This window comes from Apostichopus japonicus, chromosome 16 (assembly GCF_037975245.1).
Source record: "Apostichopus japonicus isolate 1M-3 chromosome 16, ASM3797524v1, whole genome shotgun sequence".
NCBI classification, from domain to species: Eukaryota; Metazoa; Echinodermata; class Holothuroidea; order Aspidochirotida; family Stichopodidae; genus Apostichopus; species Apostichopus japonicus.
Window position 1 is genome coordinate 30,885,915 of NC_092576.1, and position 21,726 is coordinate 30,907,640.

At 40.7% G+C, this 21,726-nt stretch overlaps 1 protein-coding gene across 2 annotated transcripts; it reads right to left on the reverse strand.

The window, feature by feature from the left end:
- Nucleotides 1-6,220: 6,220 nt before the first annotated feature.
- LOC139982137 (uncharacterized) lies at nt 6,221-20,721 on the reverse strand. 2 transcript variants are annotated; one of them, XM_071994737.1, is made up of 9 exons: nt 20,292-20,721; nt 16,788-16,906; nt 15,464-15,603; nt 14,680-14,764; nt 12,577-12,742; nt 11,595-11,785; nt 10,686-10,833; nt 9,855-9,994; nt 6,221-8,693 (listed from the first exon to the last, which is right to left on the reverse strand). In XM_071994737.1, exons 1-9 carry the CDS (start codon nt 20,353-20,355, stop codon nt 8,379-8,381), a joined length of 1,368 nt encoding a protein of 455 aa, XP_071850838.1. In that variant the 5' UTR covers nt 20,356-20,721; the 3' UTR covers nt 6,221-8,378. The 2 variants fall into 2 exon arrangements, with proteins under 2 accessions (XP_071850838.1, XP_071850840.1); XM_071994739.1 differs by lacking the exons at nt 14,680-14,764; nt 15,464-15,603.
- Nucleotides 20,722-21,726: the final 1,005 nt, after the last annotated feature.

A 21,726-nucleotide genomic window follows, 5' to 3' on the forward strand; every position in this document is an offset into this window, starting at 1 on the left:
TCTTCCCCTCGTATACAAAACCTTATGTGAAGGCCGGGGGAAAAAGCGCCTTCCAAATGTCCCACCACGGTAATAAAGGAAAATTCCTTGTAACGTTAGGTAAAACATTCTCCCGTTCACTGAAAAGGGACACGATATACTTTAGCGAAAAACGATCCAATACAAAAGGACTAACATTCCTAAATAAATAAATAAAGACGGCGTACACTGGTCGCTGCTAGGTTGTGAATTCGACTACAGCTCCGGCTGAAACCTGCGTAACCGCTTACTGATCAACTAACGAATTAAGTATGCAGAACATAAAGGATCGTCAGTGAGAATACTCAAGACAGGCCTTGTTTAACCTTGTCCCTCAATGCAATGGGTGGGTATCTTGCGAGGGGCTCGTATAACTGGTTTTACATCACCCTCTACCTCTATAGTGTGTACTCCTGGAATACAACCTAAACCTGTGAATATTTCTTGAGTATCAAGCAATAAACTTTCATAACTTACATCATGCTCCTCTTCTACTGATGGATTCACTATTTATTGCACCTTACAGGGGTTGAGCATTAAAATCAGCAATTATAAACTTGTTTTTGTCCTTGTACTGACAGTTGAGTATGCATTTGCCATCCACAGGTAACTTTGGACCCACTGTGCTGCCGATTCGTACTGTTGAGACCAGTTTTGCGACTTTCACCTTGTCACTGTTTGTTGTAACCGAACTACGGTACTTCCTACGAGCTCCACCATTACTGTTAGTGTTAACTTTGTCCACCATAACCATGTGTTCACTTGAATTCATGGTTTTTAGGTGCTGGTCTCTACTGCCCTACACATGTCTACTGCACTTGTCAAGTTCAGTTTTGCATCACGTTACATACGTTCACGTAATGGCTCACTCTGTATACCGCAAACATTTCTGTCTTTAATGAGACTATCATTTAAAGTACTGAACTCGCAAGAGTTCGCCTTTGACCAAAGATCTGTTAGATATTGATCAAAACGTTCAGACGAGCGTTGTGATCTTGTGGAAAATGTATGCCGTTCATAAGCCAAGTTTTTCTGTGGAGTGCAGTAGTCGTTCAACTTTGCAATGAACACTGCAATTTTTTTTCTATCATCATCTGTAGTAAACGTAAAAGTGTTATATACCTCCAAGGCGTCTTCTCCAATGAGGTGTGGTAGCACACTACACTGTAGATTTTCGTCTTTTTTTGTCAGTCTCTGTAGCTGTCATATCAAAGCTCAAACCTTTGACGCCACTTTCGCCAGTTCTCTGCTATGTTTCCCTCAAAACTAAGCGGTTTTGGAGGCTGAAAATGCTCCATATCGGGTTTCTTATCCCACTCTGGACACCATATTAAATATGTTTGAAGCAGAGGACGGTATGTCACAATAGTCATTAAATACAAGTATTCTGAATGCATGACACTTTCTACAGCAGAAGAACGATAATAGCCGTTTCTTTCTCAGAGAGAGAGAGCCTGTACTGAAAATTTAGTACAATACCGAGAGTAGATCTGTGCCGAGGAGGTCAAAGAACTGTGCGTAAAACTCGTACGGCAAGCCATCAATCCCAGGTGTCTTATTGAAAGCCATTGACGATAATGCTCGTTTAAGTTCAGAGAGTTCAATTGGCCTCTCTCCGGTGCGTCGATTGAATCATCGTCTATCACAGAACCAATACAAGCAATACAATAACAGTTTATTTTTTTGCGCCGGTGGAGGCGTCAAATTCTACCTTGTAAAGTGATGAATAAAACTCGCACTAAAACTCGTGATTACAGTCCACGAGACCGAAGGTCCGCGAGACCGAAAATATAAAAAGGTCCGCGAGACCGAAGGTCCGCGAGACCGAACTTACAAAAAGGTCCGCAAGACCGAACTTACAAAAAAGGTCTGCAAGACCGAAATTCAAAAGGTCCGCGAGACCGAAATTAAAAATAGGTCCGCGAGACAGAAGTTCAATAGGGGTCAACTTTTAACCTCTATCCCGTAACAGTTAACACAATTTCCTCATAATAAATTTTAAAATATTTGTTCATTTTTTTGGCACAAACACAAAAAATGCTTCTGGTTTTCGGCAATGTGACAGGTATTTTTTCAAGAAATACCCGCAGCGTCAACCTATGGTGACGCTTTCATTTTTCGGGCAAGGTTTTGGAAATTTTGGGCAAAGAACGTCATGCCCCCTTCCTAAAGTGAAATTCTTCCGTAGGCTTATGAGTCCCACTCCTACCCACCCACCATATCTCAAGACCCTGTATACACCACCAGGGACGTAGCTAAGGCCTGATGATTGGGGGGTGTAGTGGCTGAAATTCCAACTGGATGGGTTTTGGAGCCAGAAAATTCCGACTGCTGCCTTGTACCCCCCCCCCCCGAACTAACGATACAGTCAGTGTCAGTCACACACCCCATCTATCGCGACTGCACTTTTCTTTCGAACTCTTTTTGATACATTTGTACCTTATGGGGCAAAGTTTTTGCATCTGTTTAGCATTGAGTGTTTTAATTGTATACCATAGAGATTATGTATATCCGAAATGACGTAGCCAGGAATTTGAAAGGGGAGCCCGTTTGCGATTGATATGGGGAGGGGTCTAAGGGGAGGGGGTGTCACCTTCAATTGTGGCTGTCCTACGAAATATGAAAGTTAATATTGTCCATCAGTTAAGTTCGTCAAATGGGCATTTCTACGCTAACTCACGTTACACTTTTTATGTTTTTCGTCTTCTCTTTGTACCATATATTCTACTAACACTTGAGTTTGATCAATAACTTCTTCTACAGTAGTTACCAAAATGCTGAGGCATACCTCAGCAAAATATTTATTTTACAAATTTGCTTCTTGTAGATTTTATAAGGCAAAAAGAGTCGGTAACTCACGTTAAATTTCTAAAAGCGCCAAAATTAGAAAACAAATATCATTCAAAAAGTGTCCTCATAGAAAGGTGAAATATGGTAGTTATACCTTACCTACTAGTAAACTTATAGGTTGCCAAAAAATCCTACATCATTGTCTATTTGCATAAAAAATGATGCAAGACTCGGTAACTCACGTAACGGTAACTCACATTACAATTTGTCCACGCATAACAGTTCATAAAATATGAGTTGCTGATACAATTCAATCTTATAAATTCTTATTAAGCCTTAATAAAATGACTTCTTGTGTTCACTTTGTAACACAAGGTAACTGTTATTAACTTATCTACAATCTGAAATACTGTAGGAATCACTGGTGGAGATGGCCAAAACAATTGACATCAATGATAAAGATTATTACATTGAAAGGCCCTGTGATAGTATAGAGTAATATTTCATGGATGTATCTATATGGGTTACTATGAGAATGGGGTCTTTCACTGTCTAACAGCGTTAGCAGCCCCTGTTTTCTAAATATCTGGCCTAGCTTAATGTACAAAAATCAAAATTCCCTTTAAATGGTGTGAAAACTCGCGCAAAGAGAAACGTCTCATGCCGGTAATCTGACCTAGATTCGAATGAGGTGTAACAGAAGTGTTGCTTCCGTTGGTATCCGGGTACCCACCCGACGCGATACTACCCGGTTTCTAACTTATTACCCGAATCCTATGCAAAGTTTCACACTTTTTTGGCATACCGATGGTTAGGCAAGATTTTCCCATTGACTTACAGTAGCGTGAGGCTACCATGTGGTCGAAGATAACAGCAATAATATTAGTATTCCATAGATATCTTATAACTGCGTCACAATTTCAGCGAATAAACATGGTTAGGCTAGATTACCCCATTGACTCAGTGTGGTGTTAGGCTACCATGTTAAAAGAAATTGAAAGAATCCTCACAATCGCTATTTTTTCATTCGTTAATTTCATAAAGGGAAAGACTTACATTTACGAGATGTTACTAATGGATATTAGACGGGATAACTAAAAATTAATAATCGCAATTGATTTTTGACTAAACGTTTATTCCAAATTGGATCAAATTGTGGGAATCACGCAATCGCGCAGCTAATGGGAACCCTGGGCCTGCATAATAGATAGTAGTACTTAGTAAAAACTGTTTAAGAGCTAAATTGGATATTTATATGGGAGAGCAAACATAAGCAGCGGCGGCAGTGCGATGTTAGTAGTGACGTTAATTTATTAACAAGTGAATGAAAGAAACAAAAGCAAATAGAAATTGTTGAGGAAGGGTTTATACCTTATCTTACACCTATTTGGACATGAAAACATTGTCATTGGAGAATATAATTCATTTATTATAGCATCCGATAAGTAGTTTCCTGAAAATCGCGAAACAAGGGTAATATTTTCCGGTTACCCGGATACCCGACAGGTAACACCTCTCCGGTTTCAGGTTCCCGATTTGTGGACCCTTGTAAACACTTATATTAACAATGATTATAAGATCCTCTTAGCTGTTTTATCTGTATATTGTATTTCGTATATTTTTGAGATTGCATCTTGGTTTCTTAGCCTGGTTTATCTGTTTATGACTTTCTTTGTAGTGTACAGCGCTTCGAGATTTTTGGGAGGCGCTATATAAGTAGTATTTATTATTAATTTGCATCACCTCCCCTACTTAACAGAGTGGGGTGCACAACATTTCTTTACTTATTCCACACTTCGGGATGATGAGTAGAAACCAAAATCCAAATATGACATTTTTAATAGTGTCATATTTGATGTATGGGGAAAAAATAATTATCCCGGTAACTCGCGTTACATCAGCTAATAGAGGTTTCAATAAAGCAAAAAATAGATTATTTTGGATTATACTGTAACGCTAACTCAGTCTAAGATTCTGGGGCGTCCAAATATTCCCTGCTGAGGACTGGTGGTCGTATGGAAACAAATGCGGCTTGGATGGTTGTATGTTAGTAACGACGAGCCTTAAATCTCGCTATTACATGCAAAAGATACACTCTAAAAACAACCGGTTCAAAAATGAACCGAAACGGCTCAAATTTGAACCGGACAAAGGATCAAATGGGCACTGAACCGACTCTGTTCATTTTGAACCGGTTTACCGGTTCAAAATTTTGAACCATTTGCCGGTTCAAAACTTTGAACCGATAAATCGGTTCAAAATGAACAGTCTCAGTTCATTTTGAACCGATTTATCGGTTCAAAGTTTTGAGTGCACATTTGATCATTTGTTCGGTTCAAATTTGAGCCGTTTCGGTTCATTTTTTAACAGGCTTTTCAATCCGAATGAACAGTGTACGGTTTAAACCATTGGTGGGACGACTATGTGGTTCAGATAACCAGATTACAGTTCAGAGTGATGCATATATCAAGGCAAAAGCCGACATTGAAAATGCAAGCCAAATGACGTTCCAGTCTACATTGATCACTAAATCTCTTCTGATCACATTCAGGTAAGGCATGCCTCCCAAATTTGCATGTTACTCTCAGAACCTAGAAGAGTATAGCCTTACACATTAGCAAATATAACATAGATTCAACCACAATTTACCAGGGGAAACCATATAGATACATGTATAAAAAAAGGGGGTATATGAAGGCGCTTATCACTAGAAAGACTGAACAAGAAGTAATGTGTGTCATGGTTGTCCCATTATCTTATTAACAAATGCATCACTATCAGGGGATCGTGGTAACATAGCCTAGTGGTAATGACTCTAGTCCTGAGATCATAGGATTGCGAGTTCGAGTCCATCCAGGGGCGCTGTGTTGTTTCCTTGAGCAAGGCACTTTATCTCCCCGTTGCTCAGTTAAGTGCAGTACCCCATTAGGAGCAACTTCAGTACCCGTCAGGAGCGTTTAGAAAAAAAAATAGAAAACTATCAGAAAAACAAACAGGAGTTTTGAAAATTTCAGGTATGGCAGAGGGCAGCACTTATGACCTGGCAATGTACACAACCTTGCCCTCGATGGACAAAATTTGTTGACCCCTGGTGCAGGGTTCTCTGCCCAGGACAAATTGACTGCCGACAAGACTTATCCAAGTGGAGTGCCACCATCGGTTGGCCCGGAGGGCATCAGAAGATTTTGGGTTTCATATACTGCGTAGGTTGCAGGAAATGGCTCTTCCCTCGTCTAGTTGGCTGCATTCACACACCCTTGATATTGACAACTGGTTGCAGGGCATCAACGGCAAAACTGATTTTACCATGTGATAAACCACACAGGACTAACACATGGTCAAACTAAAATATCTCTACAGTCATGCCTAAAAAATAAGAAAACAGTTCAAGTAAAAGGGCAACTTCAGAACATTATGTTTAACTATTTATTTCTTATAGGATTACTTCATCTATAGCAAAATAGTGTGAAGTATGTAACTATGGTTTCAAAAGCAAAAGTTGTACTGGTTTTCAAAACTTGCACTTAACATGTAATTTTCATACTGAATAAATTTATTGAAGTTAACAGATGAATTTTGTTCAGTTACGTTAGAAGGGAGCCCTTGGCTATTCAACATTTGGTCTGTAGTGAAAAATGTTAGGCCCTAGCCTAGGCCCACAAATGTTTTTGGGCGGTCGGCTTGATAACATTGGGCAGGCAGTGTACCAATTTTGAGGCTATTATTTACCAACCAAGAATGAATGGGGCAGAATTATCCCTCCAATTAATGTTTCTGAGACTAAGTGATTTTCTCATTTACATTTACGGGATGTGTCACTGCGATTGCACATGTCGTAGTTCTACAGTTTTACCCACATATGTAAGTGTATTTTTTAACAACATTCAACTTGCGCCGTGTTGACATGGAGGATTATTATCAAGAAAGTGAAAAAGATGCACTCCGAATAAGATATTGGATATTTTCTTTTGGCATTAGAGAGTTTGTAGATAAATGTGTATTTGTAGTTTTAAAGCATTGACCAGAATTGGTGCAATTATACTTAACTCCCACCCCCACACCCCCCCATGGAATGTTGCCATGGTAACTCAACTGTGCAATATATTACAATAAATCTGAAGGAAAATCTGTGGTGATCAAGAACAAACCACAGCTACGATGCCATGTCAAAATAACTAGATACTAAACTGTGCAATTAGACACTACAACTAAATAACTACAGCTTTAAAGTCATGAAAATCCAACCCTTCAAACACTTCATACTGAAATTCTGATGATAGCATTTGCATCCATGAAATTTAAATCAAGCATTGTGCCTCCAAGGAACTATTAGGGTAGCAATGTGAGCATCATCTTTCATTTAGTCCATATTAGACATGTTACAGAAATTACAGAAAAACACTGTCCACCAAAACAAGGTCTCCAAGATGTTCGAGGCACTGGTTGCGTTCATCAATTGTTTTGCAATAATTGATGTGCAGTAAGTATTTTAGTTTATGCCAATTCAAAATTTCTTAACAACAAATTCTACCCAGACTCCCTGTATATATACAACGGAAGGTTAAGGCCAAGTAGAAGAAAAAACATGTTTCCCGTCCGAATTTTCTAAGCTGAGGAGGAGATGGGGCGTCACTGCTTGAGACTGTGCAAGGTTATGTATGGCTACGCATTTTAAATTTTGAACCATCACGCATTTCAATCTTACAAATTCATAATAAAATCAAAATGAGCACTATCTGATGATAGCTGCGGCTATGTACTTCAAATCAAAATGTTCAGGGTCTATTAATAGGCTTAGCCTTGCCCCTAATCGCAAATCGCAAAAGGAGAGCCGTCGAGTTGATGCTGGCAGTTTTATCAGAAGAATACTGGTTTGTGACTGATGTATGAGGTACAATTACCGAACCACAGTTTCATGGACTAGCTGAGCCTTGTCTAGGGCCTGGCCAATTGTGATTTTGTGAACCAAACCAACCAAGCTTAAAAACAAGAAATTTGTTTATTTGTCATAAATTACTCGAATGCGAGTTATAAATTTTTAATACAGGGATATAGTTGATGGGGTATTTGAATACTTTTTCTTTTACTAAATAGTGTGAATTTTAAAACTGGTTTTCACCAAATCGAGATTGCTTGTCATGACGATTTTTGTATGTAATTGCCACATACCAGTTTTGTGATTTTTTTTTGTCGCATTCGATTGTGCATTTGGAATTTTCTGACCATTTCGAAAAAACGTTAAGAGCATTTTGTCGTTGAAAATCATGCAAATATGTGGTGTCACTGTCTATACTACGTTTTAATGGTTTTTTTTAAGGGATGACTTAAATCATTTCTGCAATTTTTATTTAATTTTGATATTTTTAGGCTTAAATATGCCTATTTTCCTGGTTTGACCCCAAGTTGTCATGAATAAAAAATAATAGAAAAAACGCGTCCCCAAAAATGGAAGCGGGCGGGGACGAGAAACATGTTTATTTTTTACTTGGCCTAACAACAACTAAATATGAACAATTAAATTGTAGAACCCAATGCAAGGTTCCTGATCGAAGCATTCACTCCTATGTGCCCTATTTTGCCTTCAGATAGTTACAAAGCAGTGTGACTGCCGAGGCACTACGTCCTTTGCCTTTGCCATCTCCTATCCCATATATAAACTTCTGGACAAAATCCCACGTATTGGAGCATTGCCATGGGTAGTGGACGTCTAACAAATAAAAAAGCTTGAAACACACGTCCACTGCATGCAATAAGCTACTGCATGAGACTGTCTGTCCTTCAACCACTACAAACAACTGTTCCGGAGACTTTCTCTCCCCAAGGGCTAGGATGAACGGCTGCGTCTGTTTGTTCCCCTCCAAAAATGTGGGTATGTTGGTACCAATCTGGAAGACAATAGAACAAAATATATTAGTTTAGTTACTAAGGGTTCAGAAAGCCTGAAGGCTCATCGAGGAACCTTGGCTGGTTTTGGGCGTGGATGATAACTCGCCTTCTCTTTTCGAAGAGTGCCCAGACGTCGAGGCAGGGGTGTAACCAATCCAATCCCATCCTGCTCTTGGGACCGCCATTTAACGTCCCCATCCGACGGACGACACTGCACTCCAGGAGCTGACCACTTTCTCAGAACCCGGAGGAGCGGGAGCTGTCCAGCGTCACTGCTTACAGCTGATGAGCGAGACTTATTTCAAGAGCCCCGTTCACCAACCCCAACCATTTCACAAGTCCACCAGACCTCGGCAGAACCAGGAATTCAAGTCGAAGACCTCGTCCATCACAACTGCAGTTGCAGCCACCTCTGGAAAATTTACCCAGAATTGACAGGCAGGAATCGAACCGGGGACCTCTCGCATGCAAAGCAGGCACTGTACCGCTAAGCCACACTCCCGCCACTGCATATTGATCGACACCTTCCAGTCTTTAGAAAGAGCGATATCCCTAATAAGTAGTGATTGCATCGGGTAGAATAATGGAACGAGGGTACCGGGTTACCCGTCAGGTAGGTTGCAGATGTTTCCTTCACCCACAACATTGCTTTAGGGGTGGGGTGGGGAAAAGCAATTGCCACTAAAATACGAGTTATATTAATGACAGATGCTGATGACATACTAATTGTGGATTTCTTCCCCACATTACTGGCATAGGCTGTTGCACATATCAATTATCCTGAAGGGCACTTTGTGGCAATCTTAGCCTTGAATGAAAAAAATGAATGAATAAAACCCATTTCAAACAATGTCTCCATTCACACTTTGAATGACATTTGGACATTAAGCATTACCGATTCATTCAAGGTGTGGTCTGTCTGTTTCTATGCAATCTCCATGTCAAAATTGTACTGCAGAGTACATTCCATCATCAAAAAACCTTATAGGTCCCAAGCCTTACACTGGCACTCACTCACAATGACCAGCTTCTCTGTCACAAACAGCAGTACCTATCGTACCATCATCATGTCAAGCACGCATCATACATTGCTATAGTACATAAAGCACAAGATGAAAATAAACTACTTTCCAAATACAGAAGAGCGATTCATGTCTCACCTCCTCAATTTGAATGAAAGACTGAAGAGCTTCTTCTACTGTTGCTCTCTTGTCGGGCCCTTTTCTTCCAGCTGTCCGCTGACTTCCAGTAGGGAAGAGGAGGCCCAAAAGTTGAAGTGCAACGTTAGATTCCTCGTCATCTGTAATACAAGGAAACAATTATACAATTGCCATTGCATATGTTATGAAAATAAAACTTCAGAAAAAAATAATGTTTGCAGTGCGAGTTCAAGGCCTACCAACAGGAAATAAACTCCAACCAAACCAACTGGACACTGTCAATTGTTGCAACATGGAGTTGCCGATATTGTGCGACATACCAACATTTCAGGTCTGTAAGTTTGTCCCTGCATAGTAATATTCATTCAGCTAGAAATAATCTGTTGTCAGTCGTTCACACAAAGGCTGCTAATAAATATGAAGACTACAAAGAAACAAGAAGGCTAGCAATTTGAGAAATTAGGCTATTGGAGAGCATCTGATCGACAAAAAGTGCTGAGAATTGGTTCGAAAGTTATACACCAAATATACAAACCGCTCTCCATTAGCAAGTGATTACAATTTAGTGGTTCCATGGAACAAAGGAATGGGTGCATTGTACAGCTCTAGGAATAATCTTAATAACATTACACAATTATAGGGGGTTGGGTGGGAAGGAATGTAACCACCACCAACAAGTTAGTTAGAACACATGCCCCTTAACGCTCTCAGGTTGTTTGATGAACACAACCTGATAGAAGAGCTCACCATACAAGTGTGGTAGAAATATATCACATGCTAAGAGGTCTCCTGCCAGGGAAAACGTTATAGTTGAGATAATGCTTTACTCACCCCCATCTGTCATCCCACGTAAGTTCAACAGGGGTCTCCACTTCAGTTGCCGGTCGGCATACTGTATGACTTTTGTACAGAATCCCGGCCACTTCATATAGAGGGAATCGCACAGCTCCGGGAACAGAATCCTGAAATCCTGCTCTACCTGTAACAGATAGCACAACGGGAAAACATGTTGTAATTCTAAACAGATCACATACATTTTGCGCCAATATTTAACCCTTCGTGCCCCAGGGTGACATGAATTGTCACAGATCATTCATAGTTCACGTAGACCTTTTAACTGGCGTAGCTGTCTGATTCTTTGAACACCCCCGATGCGGTTTGGCATTTTATGCAGTTTATGGCATGCCAACTGGCAGACAACCAAGTGCACTTTATAATGTCTGGCATGTCAGCAGTCCACCCTCAGAATTTTGGAAGCCAAGATTTAACCACTATATTAGCCGCTCAATGAAGTTTGATTGACTCTACGAACTAGCCAAACGCTGTGCAGAAGCCTACTAAGAGGCCTCCTCATAGTATGCGTATTCTTTGTCGGGCAAGTGAAGGGGCACAGAATTGTTTATTCGTGACAACAAAATGGTCATAAAATAGGGCAACCAGGCTGAACAAAGTCACAAAGAAGTAAAAACCACCCAGTGTAATAAATTTATTTTCTCCGACTAGTTAATGTCTAACTCGAGAAACTACTTGTAACATTTTGAAAAGTATGGGGATGTTGCAGTGAAAAAACATGGGAGTAGACCGCCAAGATAGTTTCATAGCTCATAGTTGATGCAGGTAGGTAGATACCCTTGTGGTTGATCACCAAGAGTAGACCAGTGTTTATAGGCAAAAGTTTGGTGCAGTTAGGGGTCTTTCTGGCCAATGCTCCTATGATTTACTGAAATTTGTCACACTTACCATTCCATCCGTATCGATGAGCCGTGGATATTCCTTCAATAGCTCACGCAGCGGCCTTTCTTTTTCAGTCCGTATCTTGTTAGCACGGTACCGGCAAGTCTGCTTCATCATTTCAGTGACCTGTTGTGCAGGTGCATTGTGGTGCTTTAGCCAGTTAATCATAGCAGTCATGTCAGCATCCTCAGGCATATCTTAGGAAAGATAAAGAATAATTCCCATTAAACAGACTAGCGGCCTTCAAAGAAGCTCCAAATTGTGGTCCGGAATTGAAGGGTTCATGAATTAAAATGAAAGGTTTGGTTCTTAAGTTGAGCTCACTTTTAACTCGTCATGGTTTTATCTGCGCCATCTTTTTCCATCACTGGTTCGTCTTTCATACTCTGTACTTAATGCTGAGCACCATGAACGCTGGCAGTATGTTCCATTTTTAAAGTCTTCAGCAAGACTTGTTCTGGGTTTGAATTTCAGGCGAAAGCGGGTGCTCTACCATTTGAGCTAACCGCTTGATAAAATGAGGAGATGATATTCTCTAGCTTGCACCAACTGACAGCGGCCAGGAGGGGGGGGGGGGTGGGGGGTGTCGCAATTTGCTGAAGCAGAGATAAAATTTTACAGGGTACTGAACTAACTCAACTGAGCGACGATGAGACACACCGAAAAGCCCCAAGGAGGACCCGAACCAGCTATCCTAAGATCCAGAGTTCAGATCCGTACTACACGGCCATCCGCTCTCCCCTGCCAGTCGGCAATGGGTGTCAGTACCCACTACCCAGCAGTGCACTCGTGTTTTTCTCCCGAGGTACTTGTGTGGGTATATCCATTTTCCCACGCACTTGGTAACTTTTTACTGTAAAATTACTATAAAAACCTATCCAGGTTGTTTTATATGGTGCATGTTCCAATACTGCATTGCACTTTTTCGGGCACATTCCTGACTGAAGGGATTCTCTTGTGACTTGGCTGAAAATCAATTCAGACTCACCTTCAGAGAGTGCTAGATCAACTGTACTGACTAGGTTCGGCTTTGGAATTTCCTTGAGTGAAGTCACAGCCTTCTCGCACAGGTTCCTCTTCCGGAGATTCCTTAATCTGTTCTCAAGGAGTCCAGATGCATCATGGCCACAGATTCCAGGGGTGTACCAAGCTAGCTGTATAAGTTAACATAAAATGATTACTGCATATGATGAACATATTTTTGCAATCTGAAGATCGTTGGAAAATGGTATTGCAATTAACAAAACTTTGAAAATACTACTACATTTAGGCCACCATATTGTAAGAACGGAATGCTTAATAATATTCATCATAAATAACTAGACATCAGCTGGCGGGTAAACCGCCAACGTGTATATGCCCACATCTGAGCAATCCGGGTGGGGTCACATGGGTGCGAAACTGGGTGCGACTGCCATGTCCCAAAACGCGCAAATAAGCAACAAACTAGTTTCGTAAAAAAATCCAAAAAAATAATAATAATAATATCTCGCTAGCGCTTTATACCGACGAAGCCAGTCTTAAAGCGCTTCACAGATATTACCCTGGTCATAGTCAACTAGTCAACCCCACACTTCCGTGTACTTTTCGAGCTGTTCGATCCCGATACACCATACCGCACTAAAATGGCCGCCGGGTGGTGGTGATATGGTGCGAAACTGCAAGTGGGCCCCAAAACGATCGCCATGTTCCGAAACGTGCAAATCAGCGACACACCTGTTTCGCAAAGAAATCAAAATGGCCACCAATTTGACCTCCGATGACCTAGCAATGACCACCCCATTTTTTGTACATAAAGCTTTTCCCGTACACCAAGCTTCGTTCAGATCGGACCAACTTGGAAAATTGGCGTGAATTATGCAAATTAACAGCCCAATTTGACCTTGAAATATTGCCATCTTTTTCAGCACGCAAAGTCCCCCCCCCCCCCATATACCAAATTCACTCAAATCGGACAAACTTAAAAATTTGGCGCAAATTATGCATATTAGCAGTGCCCGGTGCGCCACGACACCCACAATCGAACTCATCCGAGATTTTAGTAGAACAAACACATCTGCAAAGTTGCAAGTTAATCGGTCAATGTGCTTGAGCGTGAGAGCGCTAACATTTCCAATACTCGGCCGAACGATCATAGGCCGACGCTGTAGATTGAATTGAATGTCAGGAAATTCTTTTCTCAAAATGTGATTATATCCCTGGGACAAAGTCCGGGAATATTATGTTTTTGGCCTCACCGCCGTCGCCGTCGGAAACTTTAGGCGTTAGCACTCTCACGCTTCAGCGCATACCCCCATTGACTTCAATCCTGGTATACATGTTCACCATAATGAAAGCTCGGACAAGTTCGAAATTGGGCAGTGTCGGCCCCCAGGGAACCGCTAATTTGCATAATTTATGCGAAGTTTGAAGTTTGTCCGATTTGAATGAAACTTGGTGGATGTGATCTACATTGGGTCCCGAATGAAGTTCATGTAGTTTGGAGGTCATCGAAGTTCATAGCAGCGACCATTTTGGATTTTGGCAAATTTTTTCAAGTTGGTAGGATTGGAAGGAAACTTGGTGGATGTCATCTCCATTCTCCAATGGGTCCAAACAAACTTTCTTTTGAGAGGTTTGTACCTTTGTTAAGGTCATTGGTGGCTGATTGGAACTCCCTGGTCCCGGGGATATACTGTAGTGTTTGCGTAGCAAATGCATTTCTAGTTATATAATAATATTCATATACAACATTGGTTCTGTATATCACTTCAATACTAAGGCTTTACTGTGTCACACCAAAAAGTAGCTTGTCATTAGGACAGTCTTTTTTAAAGTATCCATTGCAGGCATCAGATGACTTGGACTGAATATGGTCACTGACATATTTTACTACTTGTGTTATCTCTTCCGTTCCCTGCATGGGCTACAGGCATTTGCCACTGAGTACCTCACATGACCATCCATGCAATTTTTTTTTTATAGTACACACGTATGCTGTGTTTGCTAACATATGCTTTCCATTTCATCTCCTTTCCTTGTGTGTGATTCGTGTGTATGTGAATCAATCCCCAAGCCTATACTGTAGCCTAAAATCACAATGACTACTCACATGTCCATCACCATCTTCGTTATCAAGTGATGGAAATTCTGCCATGATCGCTTTTGTCATCAACATCTTGACATCCTTTGGAGGGCTATGAATGAAAATACAAGTTTATAGTGACATTAGCAACCAGTGAGAATTGTACATTACGTAAAAGCAACTGCCATATAAGAGAAACAAATGCCTCGCCATATCCGAGGTGTAGGAAACCCTACACAGGCTTTTGCAGATACAAAGAATTAACAATGCAGCTATCCGCTTAGAGGATGACACGCCACTGCCTACAAGGTAAGAATGATTGCAAGAATGACTGCAAGAATGCTTCACCCAGCACTAAGAAATAACCATAATCTTAACCTTTATAGATGAATCATTTAAATTTGCCAGAAACCAAAGCACTCCTCACAATAAAGGTTGGCAGTCTGGAAGATGAGTGACCACTGTGCATTTGAATGATCAGTCCAACTAGGTTAATGGCTGTTAACCAAAGTGAAAAGCCCCGTCTGAACCAATTTAACGACTTGTATGTCAATGAAGAATCCAGTGTAATAGACCAAGGGTTTTCTGAAAACTGGGGGGGGGGGGGCTCACGAGCTAACTCTTGTATTGGTTGAGGTCCAAGCAGCCTTCTCATCTTCATGTTGTACCATGCACACAAGTTGACACTGCAAACTTGCAGAATGTGCTTATTGTGATCAATCACCATCAGGGTTTGAGAAACAGGAGTGATAAGGATTAACTATTAAAAATTGGTTTTGTCTTTTGTGATTGGACAAGTGTATATACTCACTGCTTTCCATGCTTCTCAATCAAACATGAAACCAGTGTGTTGACAACACGTTTTCTTGTCTTAGGAGAGAGTAGGCCTGAAGACATTTCCTCCACCAGCTCGTCACCTCCATGCACCGCTTTCAGGATTTCTGTTATGTTCTGTGAAAGCATTTCAGAAAAAGCAATGCACTGAGAAGGAACAGGCAATGATATTGACATGTACACAAGGTTTCATAAATGGAAAGAGGACATGTCATTAATCAAGTCTGATGCTTGTTCCACAACCTGTGTAACAGTGGAGTGTACTGTACTACTAGATGCTAGTAAACCTGCAACAAGCATTGCTGCACGGTTTTCAACTTCCTCTGTAGTCAATTCATCCCATAGCTCGCCTTCTGGCTCATCTGGTTCAACCTCATCGTGGTCAGCATCCAAATTGTCTGCGGGAACATCTGCAAAATCAGCATCAGGTGGTGCTGGCACCGGCACGTGTACAGGAACATCATCGTTGTCATAGTTGTGAGTGCCCAAATGTTTGCGAAAGGCAGCAGTCCGTCCTGAAAACGATCTTTCACATCCATTTTGACCACAAGCGATGCTTTTGGTGAAAACATGCCCATTAATTAGGTGATGGGCAATTCGCAGATGCCACAACAATGCTTTTGGCGACCCATTTATGACAATTCCACATTGTGAGCAAACGAAACCCATATTGAACAAGATACAAGTCAGTACAAGTCACAAATCAAGTTCACATACAGTACAGTATAAATGGGATAAAAGCATTCTACAGGAACAATGTTTCCAGGGTAGCTGACATGATCTATAACAAGAAAACAAAACAGAACACTGTTAAGTTCATGTTTTGTGACTCATGTCAGCTGTATTCTTGGCCTGTTTGCAAGTTTCAAATTGTGGGTGATGACAACATCATTTTTTCTGTCATACGTTTGCAGTCTGTTAAAGTATACCTGTAGCCTTAAAAATATTGAAGGTTCGGGTGGAATATCACATTAGGGTTGGATGGTACTGTGAATTTTGAGCACCGGTATTACCGACAATACAATACCGGTATCGGGTACAATACCGGTATTTCACAGTGTTTTTTTTTGGGGGGGGGGGGGGTGTAGGTTTCACACAGCCCCTAACGTAACTAGGCCAAATATGTAATATTTTTAATGTTTCAAATCGGTCACAAGGAAATTCTATGGTTTGAAGAAAAATTCCATGTATTGTCAAGCTTGCAGCATAACATAATCTGATGTTAGGCATAATTTACTGTGCAGTGAACCATGATCAGCACTCCATAACAAATGATCATGGTGAGGGGGCTAAAGACTAACCTTCAGTAACTTCAGTTCCTTTTTTAACTTTAATCGAGGTCCAACAGCAGGAATTAGTTCCTTCAAGCATTCAATCTCATCTTCAAGGAGATAGAATCCTTCTCTATCTATCTCATTCTCTGTTGAGCAAGGAAGAGAAGAATTAACAAATATTTTAGCAGAATGGTCATAACAAACAAAATTGGGACCATATAATTTTTGTTATACTTATAGCCTAGGCCCTAGGCCTAGGTCTAAAACTTTTTTTTTACTTAGGCCCCTAGGCCTACTTCAGTAATTTGAAAAATTGTCAGAGATAAGAAAGAATGAAAATTCATGATTGAAAATGAAGTCAATTCTCTGGATGGGCCTGATGTGTACATTCATGCGTATTAAAACCAAAGGATTGTGTACGCCTACGCACATTTGTTAACCCTTTCCAGGCCAACTACGTAATAATATGGGCTACTCATATTACCGCTGCTAGCCAAATACGTAATAATACGTGTTTCCACTTGCTCCTCTTCTACCTCCCATAGCTCTGTGATAGTTTATCCGATTTGCACAGAATCACCATAGCGCGATAGTAGACAATTTCAGCATTAGTGGATACATTGACACCTAGTCTCTCTAGTGCACCAGTCAGGCTGTAAATGCTTGCTGACTTCAACCAGAACCTGCTTCAACTCGGAAGTGAAATCTTTGGTCGCATGTTACGTTCTTTGGCCATGTGTTTCGGCAATCTTACGGTATTGAATGATGGAAAATAGTAGTAGTGAGCGAGATTCAAGTGGAAGTAGCGAGCCTAGCGGTGATGAATCAGAGAACTTTGACGAAAATAACTTTGATTTGGACACCCTTATCAGATGATTCCGGCGACAATTCATCAGATTCTGATGTAGTTTTTAGTGTAGGTTTTGTGCATACCAGTTCCGCGAAAAAACGGAAAGTTGGGGATGATAGCTTCGATGTGGAGGGTGGAGAGGAAAACGCGACACAGGGAGGACCAGGTGAGTCTGAAAGCAGTGATGACGAACGATCTGAGCAAATTAGGGCTGGGCCTAGGAGATCCAATGTTGACCAACAGGCAACAGGGCCCCGGGGCCCGTGGTAATCAAACACTTACAGTTAGGCCTATAAATGTGCTAAGCAAGGCTTTAGGCAGCCGGACGCGCGGCCGTGTTTGGCACGGCCTAACTAACAAAAAACACGGCCTATAATCCCTAACACGGCCTTACTATATTGTACCAAGCCGTGCTAAATTGAGTTGTTCAAAAATAAATATATAAATATATAATAACGAAAAAACACAGCTGCCGTTACTACTTGCACAAAATTATGGAATTCACAGAAAAACTATGTACATTCTTCATACACCGAGCGTCGAGCGATGTGACATTTCTCAAAAATGTTACCACGTGCGTAATAAAAATACAAAGAGTCCCGGATACAACAACATACGGCAAGGCCTAACTGTACCATGAAAAACAAAATCGCGAGTGGCGATGTAAATTTTTTGCTCGACGACCAACACGAAGTTAACCCCCGTTGATATAGTGTGTAGTTTCCCTCGATCAAGAAACAGACACTGTTGCATATGATAGATCACAGTCCAAATCTGTATATATCACCCATCACCAGTTGGAGTGGCTCGTTTTTTTTCCCCGGTTAGGATGGGTTTTTTTGTACGGAGATAAACCAACTTCAGCAACCAATTAAAAGTTGTGTATATAAATCATCTGGCCTCGCGGATTGGAATGTTAAGAGATCCGCTGGGAGATTCCAGGACGGAACACATAAAATTCGCAAGGTATGGTCCTATTATTTACTAAGCCAAGCTATAGGCCGAATTTTTATCGAGTCGAACAGTGTCAGTCGGAGACATTTTTTTCGTAACGAGAAGTCCAGAACGCAGGCTTGCAAAATGAAACGGACTATGCTTCACTTTTTTACTAAGGTATGGTATAATTTATGTCTAAAAGATGGGGTCACTGAGCGGTTAGAACAACTCATTCTAACCGAAGTATGTAGGCTGAAAGTACCGGTTAGGTGATGCTATTTTCATGGCGCAATGCATAACTTTACGTCCTTTTGTAGGTCTAGGGCCCAGGCTAGGCCAAGCAAGCCACCTGTCGATTTAACGATAGATAGTTTATTAGAGGTTGGTGGACGAAATTTTATTGTTGCTTGTCAACCGACGTAAGTTTGCGCACTTTACCGCCCCAAAGATAGCAATAGGGTACTAAATGCTTAGCCTAAACTGGGAGCCTAACTTCGAAAAACGGTTAACCTTCACTCATTCAGGCTGTTTTGCTGACTGAATTTAATTTTTGTAGTACAGTTTGAATACCTTTATGTACCTGTGTTGTAATTATGTGAAATAATTAAAGATTTTCTGTGGTAGGTTTAAACTACTTTCGCGCAGTTTATGGTGTGCAAACTGACAACGGGCGCGATAAAAATTGATTTTGTTGCTGGTTTTATAATTTCAACCGGACATGGCTCAATGATATTTTAAAGAATGTGAATTGGTGCATTGGAAATAGTGGAGTTTCTTCTCGACGTTTTATTTTCTTTTAATAAATTAATAAGTTATGAGACAAGTAAAATGCAAAGAGCAAAATAAAAAAATTGCAGTTTACATAAAAATATGTTACGATTCATTATTATTTAAAGTTGTTTTTTAACATCTTAAGCCATGACAAAGCCTTTACCTGTACTAGTGTACTATAATTTACTATACATACATTTTTGACAGAGGTCAACATTTAAGACAAGGTAATTTCTTTTAAAACCTTTTATTCATTTTATGTACAGTATGTCTTATTTCTTGCTAAAACTAATATTGCTCCCCAAAAAATTGCACTTTCAGAGCACATTTTAACGCCATCTCAGGCCTGTAAAGTGCACCAAATCGCTTCATTTCCAGGGTGCTTCGCCCCTGGACCCCACAAGGGGCCCTAAGCGGGCCCCTTGACCCCACGCTATTGCGCAAAGCGTTCAACAAGTGCAACACCCTGCTTTCCATAAACCACACCCTACCACTGCCAGTACCAGCACAATCCTACCTAAAGCCCTGGTGCTAAGTGCAACATCAGTATAATTTTGTCCACCATTTTTAATTTCGGCGGCCATCTTGGATTGGTGTGACATCATTTACTAGGCCTAGCTCATTTTCACCTCCAGAAATGGAAAGACAAGGTCTTTATCTTCAAAAATGATGTAGGCCTAGGCCTAGACCTCGAATGAATCCAAGCAACCAATTTTTTTCTATAAATAATTTCCTGAAACTGTTTGACAGTATTAAAATATTTGAAAAGTGCTCTGGCTAGCCAATGCACACTGTACATGTTAGGGCTGGCCTGGAAAGGGTTAATGGAGGCCCTAACGTAACGTTAGGCTAGGCCTACAACTCAAGTGCTTTACTGTGTGTAGCCTACACTTGTTGCAGCAACAAGTAAGTACGGCAACAACGTTAGGCTAGGCGTTCGGCCTAGCGCCGCTCTAATGTTTATAAAAAATTACCTTGAAAGGCTGGCAGGAATCTCTCTAGGCCCCACTCACGAAGTTTTTCTTCAACGAAATCCATGAACTTCAAAATTTCGGAGAAACACAAGCTACAACAACACCGAACGAACACGAAAAAACAGGATAACGGCGGGTGATACAGTCGTCTAAAGTTAGGGCTGATATACAGTTGCCGCGTAAATGCAGTTAAATTCTACCGACGCGACACATACATATGCTGCAGGCCAACATCTGCATACACGTGATATAAACAAGCCAATCATACCTCTAAACGAGTTATTGAACCGTAAACGTTTGAACTGGTTTGAAAATGATCCTTGAGGGATGAACAGAACCGGGGTCAATATGAACCGAATCGGTTCGAAATATTCTGAACCGGGAAAAGGTTCAAAAAATTGAACCGGCCTTTATTAGAGTGTATAACACATAGATAAACGAGTAAAGAACAAGCGCTGTGTAGATTTCGCAATCTATTACTATAACCAGCCACGGTACAAACAATACATCGGCACGAAGCCCTCAATAATAGGTAGAAAACATGCACTTAACGATAATGGTCACAAACGAGGTCTCAATACCGAAGTAGAGTCCTAAAACGATACGTACAAAAGTGTATAAAAGACAGATACAAGTACGACCACAATGGTCGGAGCCAGGGCTACTACCGAACCAAACGATTCAGATCGGGAGCGAAGACTGGTCACAAGTCTTGAGGTCTGCTTCAGCTGAGCTGGTGAGCAGACATCACGTGACCTGTAATTATTACGTAATGTAGCCTACGACAAATAGAGGGCGACATATATGATGACCAACGGCATCACACTATATTCAAAAGGTTGGTAGTGATAACTAAAGTTAGTGCCCTATGTAAGCAATAAATGAACAAATCAGTAAAGTATCACCATTTAATTTCTTAGGAGAACAAAAACAATTCTGTTCATAATTTGTGTACAAAATTTGCATTGCAGCATCCTTTCACTTCATATGCAAATTTCTACAAAAAAATCAATATTTCGGAAGGAATGATATTGATTAAACAAACTGGATATGTTAACAACAACATTTAACCAATGACAAGATGTCATTGCAGAATTTATATTTTGAGCCCATGTCCACTTTTTCATGGAAATGCCCAAATGTATTAAGTCGAGACATTGGACAATAAACAAGAGTCATCCTACTGGAGAAATTATAAAAGAGAAATATGTTTGTCTTTCTGATATAATATGTAAAAGAATGATGAAACTGGCAAAACATTGCACCAGATCGCATCTAAGGACCTTCCATTGTTCAAAAACATGGCCTAGTAATAGTTTCGGTCTCGCGGACCTTTTTGTAATTTCGGTCTCGCGGACCTTTGGTCTCGCGGAATTTCCCCAAACTCGTGATAGGCTTTGATATTTTTTTTCTGATCACGGGTCACGTTACCCTG